The following is an 18,782-nucleotide window of genomic DNA, read 5'->3' as shown; positions in this document are numbered from 1 at the left end:
ACACAGAACCAAACCATATCATATATATATGGTGTGAGCTTTGAAGTCAGTTATATTTGTGCCCCCATTTGCCTACTCATGACTCTGGAAGTGTTATATAATTTTTTAAAAATCTGTTTTCTTATTGCAGAATGGGGATAATAATAGTACCTACTTCATTTGTTCAATAAATATTCTGAGCACCTATTATGTGTCTGGCACTGTGCTGAGCACTGGGGATTCCACACTGAAAAAAAAGAGGTATGCTTCCTGCCATTGTGGAGCTTGCATCTCAGTGAGGGAAACAGGGCTAAATTATTACTGTGTATGTAGCTAAGTGCAATGGAAAGTAACATGCATATTATCAGTAATCCTATCTAGTCTGTGGGAGAGGTGCTCATAAAAGGCCTTTCCTTCACCTAAGTTGAGTTTTGAAGGATAAAGAGGAGTTAGGGAGGCAAAGAGAAAGGGTTGAAGACCATGCCGGGTAGAGGAAATGGTAAATTTGAAGAGGCATGCATGTTGAAGAAACAAAAAAAGCCCAGCGTGGCTGAGGTCTCATCAAATGTTATGGAGGTTAAGTGAGAGAGCAGATGGTTCTGGATATTAATTGGTATATAACAAACAACCTCAAAGCTTAGTGGCTTGAAAAAATAATACTTACTCTGATTATTAATCTGCAATCTGGGTGAGACTCAGTGAAGTTACCTCATCTCTGCTCCACTCCATGTCAGCTAAAGAAGTAGAGTGACAAACCCAGGCAGAAGCTCTATCACCTTTTGCAACTTAGCCTCAGAAGTCTCTTAGCATTACTTCTACTGTAGTGACTGACATGCCCAGATTGAAAACTGTGCCCATAGGTATTAGCTTACCATAAAGAAGTGTTAGCATCATATTATAAAAAGAACATGTTTAATGGGATATATTGGTATATTTGGTATATAATGGTATATATTGGTATATTTTTGGAAAATGCAGTCTTCTCAAAGACATACAGTATTAGTAGAATGCACATTCAGCCGGTTGCTGTGGCTCATTCCTGTAATCCCAGCACTTTAGGAGGCCACGGCGGGATCACTTGAGGTCAGGAGTTCGAGACCAGCCTGGCCAACATGGTGAAACCCTGTCTCTACTAAAAATACATGGTGGCTCACACCTGTAGTCCCAGCTACTGGGAAGGCTGAAGCAGGAGAATGGCTTGAACCCAGGAGGTGGAGGTTGAGCTGAGATGGCACCACTATACTTCAGCCTGGGTGACGAAGTGAGACCCTGTCTCAAAGAAAAAAAAAAAGAAAAGAAAAGAAAAGAATGCACATTTGCTGGGCGTGGTGCCTCACGCCTGTAATTCCAGCACTTTGGGAAACCAAGGTGGGTGGATCACCTGAGGTCAGGAGTTCGAGACCAGCCTGACCAACATGGTGAAAGCCCCGTCTCTACTTAAAAAAAAACAAAACAAACAAACAAACAAAAAAATTAGCTGGGTGTGGTGTGCGCCTGTAGTCCCAGCTACTCGGGAGGCTGAGACAGGAGAATTGCTTGAACCCAGGAGGCAGGAGTTGGAGTGAGCCAAGATCACGCCACTACACTCCAACCTGGGCGACAGAGCGAGACTTGGTCTTGAATAAAAAAAATGCACATTAATAGTTCATGTCAGAATTATTACTTGGTATTATCACCACCATTATCACCCAACTTCCCTCATCCTCACCACATACTTAATATAGTATTTTGTTGCTTTGAGTTACACACCATTAGTGCACATTTAAATTTTTCATATCTGTTGAAATAACATTTTATAAATTAGGAACAACAGGTTCATGCACTTACTAGACACTTGGCATATGATAGAATATATTGTTGTAGTTACTCCATATATTATTGTCTTTCTTACTAGTCAACCTTCAAGGTAAAGAGTTGCTGTTACATGCCTATAAGTCTGATATCTGGGACAGTATCCTGCCCAGAGTAGGCACTTAATAAATGTTTGTGTTTTTTATTGTTGTTGAGCTATAATTGTGAACTTGAGATTTCCTAAGCAGGTAGGTTTTCTATCCTGTATTATTTTTAGTTCAGATCATGCAATCTATGCCTAATATATATTTTCTATTTACTCTTTTTCAGTAACTGCTGTCTCAAAGTAAAAAATGGAAATCTTTGACTGAATGGACTGGTAGCAACAGATCTGAAATTCTTAGAAATGTTGGAACCAGAAGCTACTTCCCACACAATCCATGAAGTGGGGGAGAGAGAGAGAGAGAAGAGAGAGAAAGAAAAAGAGAGAGAGAGAAACTGGGTCTTGCAGAGAGACAGAGACAAATACTACCCAGTTCTTGACCCTCACCAGGTTTGTGGCTTTAAGTTCTGTGCCTCTCTTCCTCATGTGTAAAATGAGGCTAATAACACAGCAGCACAGGGTTGTTGGAAGAGTAAAATGAAGCAACAAACAAGAAGATGTTAGGGATGGTAGAAAAATGCTAATAAATGTCAAATATGGATAGAAAGGAAATTGGATATGAGGTACAGGTCTGTTTAGTTTTATTAATAATAAAATAATTATGTATTTACCAAAAAAGAAACTGCTTGACAAAATAATTCAATATACTATAACGTTAAATTGTAAGGCTTCCTGTTGCTTTAACTTTTTTTAGTAAATGTTTTTGTTGAAGTATAATCTGATTGCATTTTGGAATAATTTAATTTACAATAATTTAATTTATCTTATAGCCTTTTAAGATCACATTCACTGCAATGGGTAAAGCAGAATGTTTCCATAATTTATTGTTGGGGTTAGAGACTTGAACTGATAAGAATATCGTTATCTACTGTTTAGGGCAAAAGATGTAAAATGAGTGTGCATTAAGTGCCAAGGTTTTCTCTAAAAAGGGCCCACTGTAAAAGCCAGAGGCGTGCCAGTTCAATTCAACAAATATTTAATTAGCACTTGTGATTTCCAAGGCACCGTTTTGGGTACTGAGGAGGGAGCAAAAATGAATAGCTGCTAATGCCAGCGAAAGACAAGACATGAACCAAGCAACTAGACTGGAAAGAGTGGGGCGTCATGATGTAGAAAAGGCAAAGCATAGGAAGAACCTAGTGGCGCTTAAAATAATCCAACTTTTCCTGCCTTTCTTCTTCTTTTTAAGATTCTATTTTGGATCCCTTTTCGCATGTGCCAGGTCGCTTGTCGGCAGAGAATCCTCAACCCTGAGAAATCTCTCCTCCCTATTCTTTCTTTCTTCACAAATTCGATGAGTTCTTCTGCCATCAGCACTACTTTTGGAATGGTATCTATTGTGTGGGTGGTGAAACGATGGAAAGATATTTTTGTTCTAATTATGAGAACTGTTTTACTGGGGGAAGGAGGGAGAGGCTGATCTGAAGCGCTGATGAGATGCTCTGCGAGGATCCTCCGAGGAGGCGTTACTAAGGTTACTAGAGAGAGGACCGCAGGTGATAGGTAGGGTAAAACAAAATATATTTTCAAATGAGAGGCGTGGGCTGAGCAGCAAGCAGTGCCAGCGGTACTAGATGCCGGATTCCCTAGAGGGGAAAGGAAGGCGGTCCAGGGAAAAACTGGGAGCCGCCACTTGGCGAAAGCTGGAAGCCTCTTCGTCCCTTTCCGGGCTGTTTCTCCCGCTGCCCTTGTTTCCCGAAGCTGTTCTGGCTGTAGCACAAGATCGGCGCACACGGGGGACGGTGCCATTTAGATGTAACACGTGGTCGTGTAGGACCGGAAGTGGTGCCCAGTCGGGACCCGTAGGGAGAGGCGGGTAGCGGCCGACGGCGGCGGCCGTTGTGCGGAGGCTGCGCGGCCGGGCGCCTGGGACCTGTCCTGCAGCGGCTCTCTGAGGCTGTGGGTCGTCGCTGCAGCTGCCGTGAAAGAAGGAAACGACGACTCCGGGGGCGAACTTGGCACGCAGGGAGGAAGGGAAAGGGTGTGTGACGAGGGCTGTGGGTATGTTTGGCGTCAGGGAGAAGGACCTCAAAACTTGCTTTTCATGTAGTACTAGTTGATTGTCGGCTTTGGTTTGGTTTGGTTTTGGATGACAGATTCTGGAGACACCTGGCATCTCCGTTCTTGAGTTTCTGCCGGCTCTTGTCAGTTGATTCGTTGCCTGGAGTGATAGCTTTTTAGTTCAACCAGTGAGTTAAGAAAGGTATGGGTTGGATGGAGCGGCCAGCTAATAAATAAATGGGAGAGTGGGAGCAAGAGTAGGACGTGGTGTCCTGGGGCGAGGGACAAGATGATGATGATGATAGTTAACATTTACTGGGTTTCACTATAGAAGACAACGATAAAACCTTTTAGATGAGGTAACTCATTTAATCTCCGTTCCTATGAGGTCAGTCATCTTACTAGCCTCTTTTTATAAATGAGGACACTGAGGCTTGGAGAGGTTAAGGAACAGGCCCAAAGAAAGACAAATGGAAAGTGCAGAGCCAGGCTGTGAATTCTAGTAGGCTGATCTCAGAATATATCGCTAAACTCCACGCTACAGCTGTCCGCCATCAAGATGGAAAGAAAGTGAGGACGTAGGACAAAGAGTGAGAGGACAATATGGCTTGAACAGATGTGATAAGACAGCTGGAGTTGACCTTAAAAAGGGTGTAAAATCCAGGTGTGTAAGGCAATAACAGATGTAAGGGAGGGTAGAGTTGGAACTGTGGCTTTCTAACCTTCATCTCCAACCTTAACTAGCATCTTCCTCTCTAGGATTTTAGTGGGACAGAGAAGAGAGGTATATATCCACACACCTAAGTTTGAAAGTGAAGTTACAGACTTTAAAGGTTGTTAAAGATTTAAACAACTTAAAGATTATTTCTCGTAGCTACCTTGTTAAGTCCAGGGAGATGAAATGACTTATTCAAGGTAGCCAGGACTAGAAACATGTCGTTTATCCTAAATCCAATACAATGAAGTTTAGGGAATTCTTTCCTCTTTTTCCTGCTGCACTTGCTGTCGTTATATTAGTTTTAATAATTTGATATATCATTTAACCTGGACTGTTTCTTCCAGCCATGTAAATTAGTTATTTATGACATCAAATAGTCAAATAATCCATCCATCCATCTTAGTGTGTGTTCCAAATTCAGTGTAAAGCTGGAACCAGGAACTTCTTCCAATACAATTGAGTGACAACTGACGTCTTCCAGCATTTCTAAGAGTTTCAATTCAAAAATGAAGTCCCAGCATTTTGGGAGGCTGAGGTGGATGGATTGCTCAAGCCCAGGAGTACAAGACCAGCTTGGGCAACATGACAAAACCCCTTGTCTACCAAAAAAAAATTTTTTTAAGTTTGACAGGTGTGGTGGTGCATTCCTATAGTCTCAGCCTGGAGAGGCTGAGGTGGGAGGATCAGTTGAGCCCAGGAGGTTGAGGATGTTGTGAGCCATCAAGGTGCCACAGCACTGCAGCCAGGGCAACAGAGCAAGACTCTCCAAAAATAACTAGATAAATAAAATGAAACAAGAGAAAGCTGGCTAGTCCAAAGGGAAAGGTGGTTTACCTTAAAGAAACTCAAAAGAAAATGGAAATCTCTACATATGTTGAAAAAGATTACAGGAAAATTTTCATCAATTGATGATGTACTGTTCATAAGTGCTGTAATTCTCCTGGAATATAGTAAATCATATTCCAGAGAGGAAATTTGGAGTAGTTGAAATTGTGGGCACAAGAATCAAGTAGAGCAGACTAGCCACTTACTGGATTTGTAAAATAGATTTGCTTAACTTTGATTACTTCTTTCCTAAATGAAGATAACTTTCTAACTTGCAGAATTAGAAGCATTGTTTGTAAAGTACTTAACACAAATGTCTGGAACAAAGTTGGTAATAAACACACAGTGATAACTACTACTCTGAATCAAAAGTGAAGCATTGCTAAACCTTGTAAGCAGTCACTGCAGCTTCTAGGCCTGGTTTTCAGTGAAAAGATCAAAGAGTAGCCTTCTTTGTTCACCTAATGACAATTAAGGGTGAAAAATGTTGATGCATTTTCTGAAAGGTGTGTCCCTTATTTAAAAGTGAATGAAAGTTTTAGATGGCTAGTTGGCCTGTGAACAGGAATCTGCCCACAATGATCCTTTAAAACTGTAACTTATTTTTGAATTATTCTGTTTCCTGGACAATTGGCAACCTAGATTCTAAATAGCTGACTTTGTACTCCTTTACAGATGCATGGTCATGGAGGCTACGATTCTGATTTTAGTGATGATGAACACTGTGGAGAATCCAGCAAAAGGAAAACAAGGTAAGTAATTTTTTTTATTGATCTGTTTTTCACATCCTTTCTAGATTAATATGAAGTATAAATAAATAAGAGTGAAATTTTGAATTGTGTTTACATGTGAAGACAATTGCTCTAGTGAATGAATTTTCATTAAATTAATACATTGGTTAAAATTGGAGAACAATTGTGGGAAAATAAAACATTAATTCTGCGAAGGGGTTTATTGAAAGGGAAAGAAGAGTTTCAGATTTCTGGAATCTTTTCAGAAATCAGTGAAACCTTTTCATTGCATATATTTTTCATTCAACTGTCAAGGACTGTTTATTTGCAAATGTAGCTCAGAAGGGGCTTGAATGGTGGTCTCTTGCCAGTACTTGCCTTCAAAGTGAAGTTAATATGGAGGATGAAAGTATAATGCAGCACAGTTCTTACAGATACATGAATGAGCAAACTAAGAGGTCACGGGAAGAAACTCAAGAAAGGTTTTATTGAATTGCAAGAAATAAGAACTCTTAGCACATAAAGCCTGTGCATTATAAGCAGGATACGTCTTGGTGGAGCTGCTGTGCGTAGGAGCATTGTTCTTAGCTTTCAGTGCATAGAAACTCAGTTTTATACTTTGACTCAGGAGTGGTTGACTGATGTCTACTAACCAGACTTACACACCAGGCTGTTGACTAATTTTTGCTAAGCATACTTATAGAAATTGGCTTATTATTTCACACTGAGAGCAATATATTAGGCATACTCACAGGGTCTGAACATTTTTGTAGGATACTCAGTCTTTGCAATAACTCAAAGGATAGTACTAATTATTATAACATTTTTGATGCTTTACATTTTCTAGATTTTCATTCAAAATATTACTTTGTAAGAACAGAATTTGAGCAAATCTAGTTGGATACTCTGCTCCAGGATTATATTCATCACTATAACTAGGGCTGATTGTCTATGCCAGGGTGTCCAATCTTTTGGCTTCCCTGAGCCACATTGGAAGAAGAAGAATTGTCTTGGGCCACGCACTACAGTGGAGCACACACAATTGTGAATCTGTTGGCTCATACTGTTGGCCTGGAGCAGTGCTGGGCCTGCATAAAATACACTAATGGTAGCCAGTGAGATTAAAAAAATTGTGAACAAATCTGTTAATGTTTTAAGAAACTTTACAAATTTGTGTTGGGCCACATTCAAAACCATCCTGGGCCACATGAGGCCCACGGATTGGACGAGCTTGATCTATGGTTTGTTTTCTCTATAATCAGCCTTGCTTTTTGCTTATTATTAATTACCAGAAACTTCCTTATCACTATGTTACAGATAGAGAAATTAAGAAACAAAGAGATAAATAATCGAATCTTATTAAGATTAAAGTAGTAATTGACAGAATTAGGATTTGAATCAGGAACCTAGGTGATATGACACTAGAGTCCATGCTTTTGTTAGTTTCATCTTCCCCATGTTATGGGTATTAACGTTAAGGTATTAATTAAGCTATTTAAGGAAATGTAAAATACCTCATTAAAGATCAGTGAGTCTTCTTAAAGCTAAGACTTATATTCCTTAAAGTATATTCCAATTATGAAAATATAAAGAATTAGAAAATAACCTTTGGAAAAAATGAACTCTTATTTTCTTTTTAATATACCAGGACAGTTGAAGATGACTTACTGCTCCAAAAACCATTTCAGAAAGAAAAGCATGGAAAGGTGGCCCATAAACAAGTTGCAGCGGAATTGCTGGATAGGTATGGTATTTCAGTGTCAATTCTATTTCTTGGTTTAAGTTGCTTCATCAATTATGGACTAAGGGATTTGATTATGTTAATTTGAATATAGACATTTTGAATTTTCTTAAAACAATTTGTTTTAACAGGGAAGAAGCAAGAAATAGAAGGTTTCATCTCATAGCTATGGATGCTGTATCCTTTTGTATTTCCAGATTTTATAACTAGTAGAACATTTTAAAATCTGCTTTTTTGTTTTATAAAATCTTGTGAAATCAAATAGGTCTTTTTATATTTAAAGATAAGTATTTAGTGATGTAGGATTTTGCCGTTTGTACTTTTGGGTACAATTCTCTTTTACTAATATATGGGAAAGATTTAGAGACAAAAATAATGAAACATATTACTAGTACTCTATAAATAGGTTTATAAAGTACATGAATCTGCAAATATATTTTCCTAATTGTTTTTTCAAGCTTTCAGCATTTCCTTTTCCTATACTTATCTTTAGTCTCATTCTAATTTATGCTTTTCCTACCTGGTTCTTTGCTATTTAAGGTCTCTACAAAACTTGTATTTAAAATTAGGTCTATCCAGCCTGTCCCTGGATCTAAGGAAAAAGCAGAAATAAAATGAGGCCTGCCTGTGGACTGTCCTCAGACCTGCCATGGCTTTAATTTTTAGGCATGACTTAAAGCTATCTTTAACATAAACCCTGCCTTCTGGTTATAGCCATTTCTCAACTCAGTTTTTTAATAAGACTGGCTCATGACGCTTAACTGCTACACTGGCCATCCATACTGCTGTTGAGAATATTGGAGAATTAAAGAGAGACCAAGCAAGAACTGAAGTATCTTTGGGTATTTATTGCTGTGATCAGAATAGGGAGAAGGAGACAGTGTCAATTTGATATGCCCCCTACCTGTAATCATCTGTTTCACTGTGTTATTCCAATATTTTTCTTTAAGTTATAGAAGTACCATTGTGTCACTAATTGATTTATTTCTCTTATCTCCTAACCCAGTAGCTTAGCTTTTCCATGGATCTCATCTGCCATTTGTTCCTTTAGCATTTAAACATTTGCTCTGCCTTCTCTGACACCCACTGCATTGGGGGCACCTAGTTATAGCCTGGTGAGAATGAAAGTATAGACACTCCTTTTCTGGCATAGGTGGAGATGGAGCCACAGTTTTTTTTGTTTGTTTTTTGTTTTGTGTTTGAGGATTTATTTTATTTTTTTCTTTATTTTACTGTATTACTTTAAATTCTGGGATACATGTGCAGAACGTGCAGATTTGTTACATAGGGTATACATGTGCCATGGTGGTTTGCTGCACCTGTCAACCCGTCACCCTCGCCCTTCCCTGCCCACAGGCTCCAGTGTGTGATGTTCCCCTCCCTGTGTCATGTGTTCTCATTGTTCAGCTCCCATTTATGGGTGAGAACATGCGGTGTTTGGTTTTCTGTTCCTGTGTTGGTTTGCTGGGGATGGTGGCTTCCAGCTTCATCCATGTCCCTGCAAAGGACATGCTCTCATTCCTTTTTGTGGTTGCATAGTATTCCGTGGTGTATATGTACCACATTTTCTTTATCTAGTCTATCATTGATGGACATTTGAATTGGTTCCATGTGTTTGCTATTGTGAATAGTGCTGCAGTAAACACGCATGTGCATGTATCTTTATAATAAAATGATTTATATTCCTTTTGGTATATACCCAGTAATGGGATTGCTGGATCAAATNTTTATTTTTTTCTTTATTTTACTGTATTACTTTAAATTCTGGGATACATGTGCAGAACGTGCAGATTTGTTACATAGGGTATACATGTGCCATGGTGGTTTGCTGCACCTGTCAACCCGTCACCCTCGCCCTTCCCTGCCCACAGGCTCCAGTGTGTGATGTTCCCCTCCCTGTGTCATGTGTTCTCATTGTTCAGCTCCCATTTATGGGTGAGAACATGCGGTGTTTGGTTTTCTGTTCCTGTGTTGGTTTGCTGGGGATGGTGGCTTCCAGCTTCATCCATGTCCCTGCAAAGGACATGCTCTCATTCCTTTTGTGGTTGCATAGTATTCCGTGGTGTATATGTACCACATTTTCTTTATCTAGTCTATCATTGATGGACATTTGAATTGGTTCCATGTGTTTGCTATTGTGAATAGTGCTGCAGTAAACACGCATGTGCATGTATCTTTATAATAAAATGATTTATATTCCTTTTGGTATATACCCAGTAATGGGATTGCTGGATCAAATGATATTTCTGGTTCTAGATCCTTGAGGAATTGCCACATTGTCTTCCATAATGGTTAAACCACTTTACATTCCCACCAACAGTGTAAAAGCATTCCTGTTTCTGTACAACCTTGCTAGCATCTGTTGTTTCCTGACTTTTTAATAATTGCGATTCTGACTGGGAGCCACAGTTTTCTCTGGGTTGTTTGACAAGCGTAGAGTAGTTATTGTCTAAAAGTAGTCTTGCTAAACTGACTCTTGGTCATTTGGTTAGAGAGAACAGGCTTTTGTTGAGGCTTTTTTAGTCCGTGCCTGTTGGTGTTTCCAGGTTGTCAGCTTCTTTACCTCCAAATCTAGGATATATGAGACAAAAAGAAAACCTAGCGAACTCGCTATCATGTCATACCATAGGTCTTCAGGAGGTCCCTAGTGGTGTGCCTTCTTCCCTCTACCTTTTAGAGTGTTTTTATGTTTGATATATAATGTACAAGGATTTTAGTTGTTGTTAGTATGAGGAATAGGGAGAAGTACATCTTTGCCTACTCCATCTTCCCGGAAGCAAAAGTTCCATCCACCACCTGTTCTTGTACATAAAATTATATTGGAATACAGCCATGCTTCATTTATATGTTGTCTTTAGCTGCTTTCATGCTAAAATGGCAGAACTGAGCATTTGCAACAGAGACCATATGGCTTGCAAAGCCTGAAATATTTACCATCTGGCCCTTTGCAGAAAATGTTTGCTGACCCCAGCTCTGATAGGTTACATGACTTGCCATGGTCATGTGACCAGTTAGTGGTAGATCAAGAGCTAGAATCCAGATCTCCAGATATTTGGCTTTTCTTTCTTTCTCTCTCTTTTTTTCCCCCCTGAAATAGTAACTGGTTTGTTACAATATGAAAATATCACTTTCTGATTAAATTGTCTGTTAGTACACATTATGATCAATTAAATCACTATATATCTTTAATGTAATAGTCACAGAGTATTGTAGAAGGCGAGGTTAGCTATTATATGCATGTTTGGCTCTAGAGAGAGTGCTGTTGAGCTTTTTAAAACAGTAAAATGCTCATATATTTTGTTACACTGCTTTGAAAATAAACATGGCATTTTATTCTTTGAATTTAAAAGACAATATAAAAACTGATTTTTTATATTTGCTTTTTTTGAAAGTGTAATGTTAGGATTTCATATTATAAAAGTTGCATCTTCTACTTAGATTACTAAAATAGATAAATTATATTTTATGATAATGAAAGATAAATTCTACTCTACTTTTAGAAACTATAATTTTAAATTTTCATATTGTGATTATTAGAATGAGTGGTGGTAGGAGGCTATATGCAGTTCAGCAATAGAATAAGAAGCTGTCTTTCTCCCCAGATGGAGATATATTTTTATCACAAGAGTAGTATATGCTTGAAAAATATTCAAAAGAAAGCCTCTACTTTGCAATCTTCACTTTCAACAATTTAATATATACCCTTCTAGATTTTCTGAATGTATAAGCATGTATACTATGTGAATACTTTTATTTTTTATTTTTATTTATTTGTTTACTTTTTTGAGACAGAGTCTCGCTCTGTTGCCCAGGCTGGAGCGCAGTGGCCTGATCTCTGCTCACTGCAAGCTCCGCCTCCTGTTTTCACGCCATTCTCCTGCCTCAGCCTCCTGAGTAGCTGGGACCACAGGCACCCGCCACCACGCCCAGCTAATTTTTTATATTTTTAGTAGAAACGGGGTTTCACCATGTTAGCCAGGATAGTCTCGATCTCCTGACCTCGTGATCCACCCACCTCGGCCTCCCAAAGTGCTGGGATTACAGGCGTGAGCCACCACGCCCAGTGGTGCGTATTTTTAAAAAAACTAAATAGACTCATACTATGCTTTTTTTACCCCCAATCGACAATATATTATGACACCAAACAACTCCTGAGAGAATAAAATCCTTAATTTTTTGCATTTCAGTATCAAAGACATACAAAGTTTGTAAATGACTATATTTTATATTATGGTGGCAAAAAAGAAGATTTCAAGCGTTTGGGGTAAGTATCAGGAAGTTTACATAGAAGGGAATGTGGGTTATGGAGAACTTTAAAGACCCACAGTTACTGTGCCTTCTGATTCTGTCATTCTTCCCTGATTTCTATTCCAGTTTGCCTTTTTTTTTTGTTTTAATATGGAGTCTCACTCTGTTGCTCAGGCTGGAGAGCAGTGGCTTGATCTCAGCTCACTGCAACCTCTGCTGCCGTGGTTCAAGCGATTCTCCTACCTCAGTCTCCCGAGTAGCTGGGATTACAAGCTCCTGCCACTGTGCCTGGCTAACTTTTGTATTTTTAGTAGAGACGGGGTTTCACCATCTTGGCCAGGCTGGTCTTGAACTCCTGACCTCGTAATCCATGCGCCTTGGCCTCCCAAAGTGCTGGGATTACAGGTGTGAGCCACCTCGCCTGGCCCCTGTTTCTTTTTTATCTTATAAGGTATAAGAGATACCATCCACAGGTCCTAACTGAGTAGCTCTTCATGAATCTAATTTCTTTGAACAGACCTCAGGTAGACTCTATACATGCTGAGCCGGCACAACCCTGGTGATAAAAGGATATGTGAGGTATACCATGTGTCTTCTTGGCAAAGATCTTTGAAATAAGGAAATTTTTGGACCTTAATGTTTGGGATTGCTTTTTAAAAGATAGGTAAACAAGAAATCTCACTCTAGCATTTCTTGCACATCAAAGTCCTTCCCATGTTTAAGGCTCTTATATCAGAACTTCTTGTTTTGTTTTGTTTTATTTTTTTTTGTTTTTGTTTTATTTTTTTTTTTGAGAAGGAGTCTCGCCCTGTCGCCCAGGCTGGAGTGCAGTGGCGCCATCTCGGCTCACTGCAAGCTCCGCCTCCCTGGTTCACGCCATTCTCCTGCCTCAGCCTCCAGAGTAGCTGGGACTACAGGCGCCTGCCACCATGCCCGACTAATTTTTTTGTATTTTTAATAGAGACGGGGTTTCACCGTGTTAGCCGGGATGGTCTCGATCTCCTGACCTGGTGATCCGCCCACCTCGGCCTCCCAAAGTGTTGGGATTACAGGCTTGAGCCACCGCGCCCGACCTTGTTTTTGTTTTTTTAATTTTATTTTATTTCAATAGTTTTGGGATACAGGTGGTTTTAGTTGCCTGGAAAACTTCTTTAGTGGTGATTTCTGAGATTTTAGTGCACTCATCACCCGAGCACTGTATGCAATTCCTAAAATGTAGTCTTTTATCCCTCACCTCCCTCCCGGCCTTCCCCCACCTTAAGTCCCTAACGTCCATTATATGACTCTTTTGCCTTTGCGTCCTCATAGCTTAGCTCCCACGTGTAAATGAGAACATAGGATATTTGGTTTTCCATTCCTGAGTTACTTCACTTAGAATAATGGCCTCTGGCTCCATCCAAATTACTGCAAAAGACATCATTTCATTACTTTCTGTGGCTGAGTAATATTCCATGTTGTGTATATATATACACCACATTTTCTTTATCCACTCATTGGTTAATGGGCACTTTGGTCGGTTCCATAGCTTTGCAATTGTGAATTGTACTGCTATAGTGTCCACAGGTCTTAGAACTTCTTAGTTTTATGTGAGTTTTTTTTTTTTCCCCTCTAACAATTTTCTGAGTTGGCAGCGCTCTGAGAAACTTTAGTACCATCTCATTTACCCCCAATTTATCTCCCCTATCAATTTATCCTGTATCTCCCAACAATCACTCTTTTTTCTTTTTCTTTTTTACCCCCAGACTGTTAGCATTTTATTTTAAAAGATCAATCCCTTTGACTGTCTTCCTCCTTTACTCAGTCTTCTACCTAGGAAACTGTAGTAAAATGAGATATGGAAAACTTTCCATATTTTTTAAAATTAAATCTCAGCAGAGTGGTGTTTTATAGACTTTTGGTTAGATTCTGAAACTTATTTTCATTCACTTTTCTTTATTCATTTAGTGTTTAGTCAGGTTTCTCATTCTAGCTTTGGTAACTTAGCACCATTTGTATAATTGAAACCAATGCTACAGACGGATTCCTTATCCATTTAACTTGCTTCTGTAGTACTTTTTTTTATAAGTACATTTTGAAAATACTGAAGTATTTTTATAAATATATGAACAAATATATATACTCACAAAAGAACTATATTCATGTATTATATTTTAATAAAATTTTCCAAAACCTACAGAGCTATTTAACCTAAATTTGACTACTTTTGTTTTTGTATTAAATTAAAAAGTTCTGTTTTCCAGGGAAAATGACAAGACAGACTTGGATGTTATACGAGAAAATCATAGATTCCTATGGAATGAGGACGACGAAATGGACATGACTTGGTAATTAGCCATCAGAGGCATAATGCATCAAATGCTTTAGTCCTGTTTCTCCTGTTTTCTGAGTGGTTTTTTGTCGCTTCGTAGCCCCTTCATAGAACAGTTCAGAATCAAGGACATAAAATCATACCTAGGATTATTTGGTTCTTTTGGTAATTTTTGGCAGTTTTAACTGACTTCTCATTGTTTGACTTAGTCTTCAAAAAAAACATTATTTTTTACAGTATTGTGTGTTATCTTGTAATATGCTATTATATGCTGCTGCTTTAATTTTTAAAATGTTTTGGAAAAAAGTCATACCTGAAAATGTTTTTTTAAATTCAAACATTACAAAGGGTAAACAGTGAAGAGTGATTCTCCTTCTCATTTGTGACTGTCATTCTCCAATTTCCCTCCCTGAGTGAACCACTTTTAATAGTTAGTATCCAGATATTCCATGCACACGTAAGTAATAGTTCTCTTAAAACTTTAATATTTATGTCATATGTATTCTTTGACATCACTTGAAAGTAGCAAACCATGGTTGAGTTTCTAAATGTATAATTATATTTTTATGGATCTAGGGAGAAGAGACTTGCTAAGAAATACTATGATAAATTATTTAAGGAATACTGCATAGCAGATCTCAGTAAATATAAAGAAAATAAGGTATGCTTTCCACGTATTTTTAGAAAGAGGTTCTTATTCAAGTAAAATATTAACTTTTATTATACTATCATGCCCTCCCCCCACATTATTCTTTTAAAGATGCTAATTCTAGACTCAGTTGTCCTGCATTTATGATGTGTCATTTGGACCATTTAACCTCTGCAGCTGTGGAGTTTACAAAAGGCCTATGGAAATTTAGAAGGAAATTTATGCTTTTTTTCTTTTGTGAGCTGAGGCATGAAAAGTCTAAAATTAAACACAAGTGGGTATTGGATCCTGTTTCATCCTGACTCTAGTCTAGAGCCTCTAGTGATTGTGATGGATGATTTAACTCTACAGAATAGTGTCTTATTTCACAGATGATGTTTGAAATTGATAGATTTTAAAAATTGATTACCATTTATAGAGATCCAGATGTACATCTTCTATTACGTAAATGTCTATTATAGTAAAATTAACATTTCAATCAGTGCTAATTAGTAATGGCAGATTTCCTTTCCCACTTTACATCTTACTTTAGTTAATATTTTTAGTTTTGGTTGGCTGTGATGGCTCATTCCTGTAATCTCAGCAGTTTGGGAGGCTGAGGCAGGAAGATTGCTTGAGGCCAGGAGTTCAAGACCAGCCTGGGCAATATAGTAAGACCTTGTCTCCACAAAAACTAAAAAAAATTAGCCAGGTGCATGCCTTTAGTTCTAGCTACTTGGGAGGCTGAGGTTAGAGGGTTGCTTGAGTCCAGGAGTTTGAGGCTACAGTGAGCTCTGATCATGCCACTGCATTTCAGTGTGGGTGACAGTGAGACTCTTAAAAAAAAAAAGTTATTTTTATTTCTATCTCTAACACCAAATTATAGCTGGAAAAGGTGACCCAGGAGCAGATCTCAGTTAGAAATGTGAGAGGAGGGAATGTTGCATAAATATGTGTTGTAGATACTGTATATTTGTATTAAGACAAAACCTGTTTAAAAGCTATCTTATATTTATGTATCATGAAGATTTCTTTGTCATTTAAATCATTTGATCTCATTAGAACCAGGTTGATTTAATAATTTTTTCAGTAGTGCCTTTAGTAAGTGTGTTGCTTCACAGTTTCTTATAGAAAATAGTAATAATGTTCATTTTGTATACCCTATTTATAAACTCATGTACTTAATATATCCCCAAAACTTCTGTTTCTTATAAACTAGTTGTGGACTCTAGTTCACAGCTGTCTTCTCTGTACCACATCTGATTCAAAAAGCACCACAGTAATTGGAGTTACCTAAAGTTAACTATATTATAAATCAAGTGTGAAAATTATCTCTTTCTAGGAGCATGTAACAAAGGAGCTTTTTCAGCCCTGGCTTATTCATAGATTGTTCTTAAGTTGTTGTTTTTTTTTTCTTTTTTTCTTTTATTTTTCCCCACTTCCTAATACCATCGTAATTCTTCAGTATTTTGTTGTTGTTGTTGTTCAGTATCTATTGAAACTGGACGAGGTACTGTGGATTAATAGTACTCTTCAGAAAAAACTAGTCTAGTTGAGGGGAGAAAATATACATAAATAAAAATTAAATAATTGAGTTCTCAGTTTTTTAAAAAGGAATACCACTAGAAATCGTACTTTAAAGAGAATAAGCTTGAAAAAAAGTGTATTTTCCTGCTAGAACATGATGAGTGATTGTATTTGAGGGTAAATGCAGCAAGAAATCAGATATGACTCACAGATTCTGAGCACGGATGCTGAGAAAAATACAGAATTTGGAGGGTGATTTTTTTTGCTGGGGGGCAAGAGTTTAGTTTTGGTATACCATGTTTGAGGTGTTGGAGAAAGAGTAATGCCTTTGGTTCCCTCACTAGGATGCATTTTCTCTTCCCTTTATTTATACAAAGACAGTGTATTATTCACTTAATTAAAAACAGCTCCTAATATATACAGTAGATTCTTTTAGAGCATTTTTAGTGAATTTCCATCTTTGCCTCTTACTCCTATTCCTTTCTTTATTGCATTTCCCCTTTTTAGTTGGATCAATGTATCATTGATAGGTCCAGCTACAGGGACAGAGAACACTCCCCGAAAAAAACCACTGGCTTGAATGAGCTGGAAAGTTTATTTTTCGTATACATAAAAGTTCAAGTCGATGGTGATAAAGTCAGAATCCTTGTTTACTGCTTGCATACGTGACCTCATTGTGATGAGTGCAGAGTGAGAAGAAAAGGAGGCTCGGCACCAAATCCTGAATAACTTCAACTTTAATCCAAACTAGGACATTTATGTCAGGAAACAATATACAGTCTTTAACTAGTAGGATATAATGTAATTTGTTTTGTTACATTTATTATTTCCTCATAAGATTATAACCTTCTTGTTGACACACTATTTTAATAATCACTTTTTATCCTCAGTGGAATGCCAAGCCCAGTAGGTAGTTGCTTAATAAGTTATTTGGTGAATAGATTAATGAATGAAGAAGAAAGTTTGGAAACTGTTACTGTTACACTTGGCTGTGCTTCAGTAGACATCCTCACATATGTTGGATGCAAGCAATCTCCACATACATATATAGGCTAAAAAATAGAATTAAACAGACTTATCCTGAAATTTTATTTTTTCCCCTAGATTTGGAGGATTTTATTTTTGTTGGGTTTTAATCAGAATATTTTGAAATATTTTGAGCCTTTATTTGCATTTAAAATACAAAATTGCCAAATTCAAGTAATAGATTGATGATTTTTTTAAAAAAATAATTGAAATTGCCAGGCACAGTGGCTGTTGCCTGTAATCCCAGTACTTTGGGAGACTGAGGTGGGAGGATAGCTTGAGGCCAGGAGTTCAAAACCAGCCTAGGCAATATAGTGAGACCTTATCTCTATAAAAAGTAAAATTAGCCAGGCGGGGTAGCACATGCCTGTAGTCCTAGCTATTTGGAAGGCTGAAAACAAACAAAACAAACAACCCACAACAAACTGAAGTTAGCCAGGCATTGAACACTTTATCTGAATCCTCTGTCTTACTATAGCAATCCTGTGAACTTAAGGTTGTTACTATTTCCATTTTTATACATGAAGAGGAAGTACAGAAGTTAAGTAACTTTCCGGCCGGGCGCGGTGGCTCAAGCCTGCAATCCCAGCACTTTGGGAGGCCGAGACGGGCGGAACACGAGGTCAGGAGGTCGAGACCATTCTGGCTAACACGGTGAAACCCCGTCTCTACTAAAAAAATACAAAAAATTAGCCGGGCGGGATGGCGGGCGCCTGTAGTCCCAGCTACTCGGGAGGCTGAGGCAGGAGAATGGCGTAAACCCGGGAGGCGGAGCTTGCAGTGAGCTGAGATCCGGCCACTGCACTCCAGCCTGGGCGACAGAGCGAGACTCCGTCTCAAAAAAAAAAAAAAAGAAGTTAAGTAACTTTCCCAAGGTTAAGACCTAATGAGTGACAAGAGCTTCTTGAGTTGGGTACAGGTATGCATGTTTCTAGCCTTGAGTGGTTTTTTGTTTGTTTTTGTTTGTTGTTGTTTTTGTTTGTTTTGAGACAGGATCTTGCTCAGTTGCCCAGGGTGGATGGAATGCAGTGGCATGATCATGGCTCACTGCAGCCTCCACCTCCCGGGTTCAAGTAATCTTCCCAAGTGTATTTTT

At 38.3% G+C, this 18,782-nt stretch overlaps 1 protein-coding gene across 1 annotated transcript in view; it reads left to right on the top strand.

Moving 5' to 3' along the window:
- The first annotated feature begins 3,152 nt into the window (after nt 1-3,152).
- Nucleotides 3,153-18,782, top strand: part of LOC108532604 (protein FRA10AC1) — a 34,954-nt gene continuing 19,324 nt past the window's right edge. The window contains 9 exon segments of the mRNA XM_017876769.1: nt 3,153-3,263; nt 6,153-6,229; nt 7,857-7,952; nt 8,081-8,126; nt 12,137-12,213; nt 14,438-14,521; nt 15,082-15,166; nt 15,285-15,286; nt 15,985-16,028. Of these exon segments, the coding sequence (XP_017732258.1) occupies nt 3,228-3,263; nt 6,153-6,229; nt 7,857-7,952; nt 8,081-8,126; nt 12,137-12,213; nt 14,438-14,521; nt 15,082-15,166; nt 15,285-15,286; nt 15,985-16,028 (547 nt within the window). The 5' untranslated portion in view covers nt 3,153-3,227.

This window comes from Rhinopithecus bieti, unplaced genomic scaffold, assembly GCF_001698545.2.
Source record: "Rhinopithecus bieti isolate Rb0 unplaced genomic scaffold, ASM169854v2 scaffold_9383, whole genome shotgun sequence".
Taxonomy (NCBI): Eukaryota; Metazoa; Chordata; class Mammalia; order Primates; family Cercopithecidae; genus Rhinopithecus; species Rhinopithecus bieti.
The sequence above is the reverse complement of the archived record's forward strand: the minus strand, read 5'-3'. Positions and strand labels throughout refer to the sequence as shown.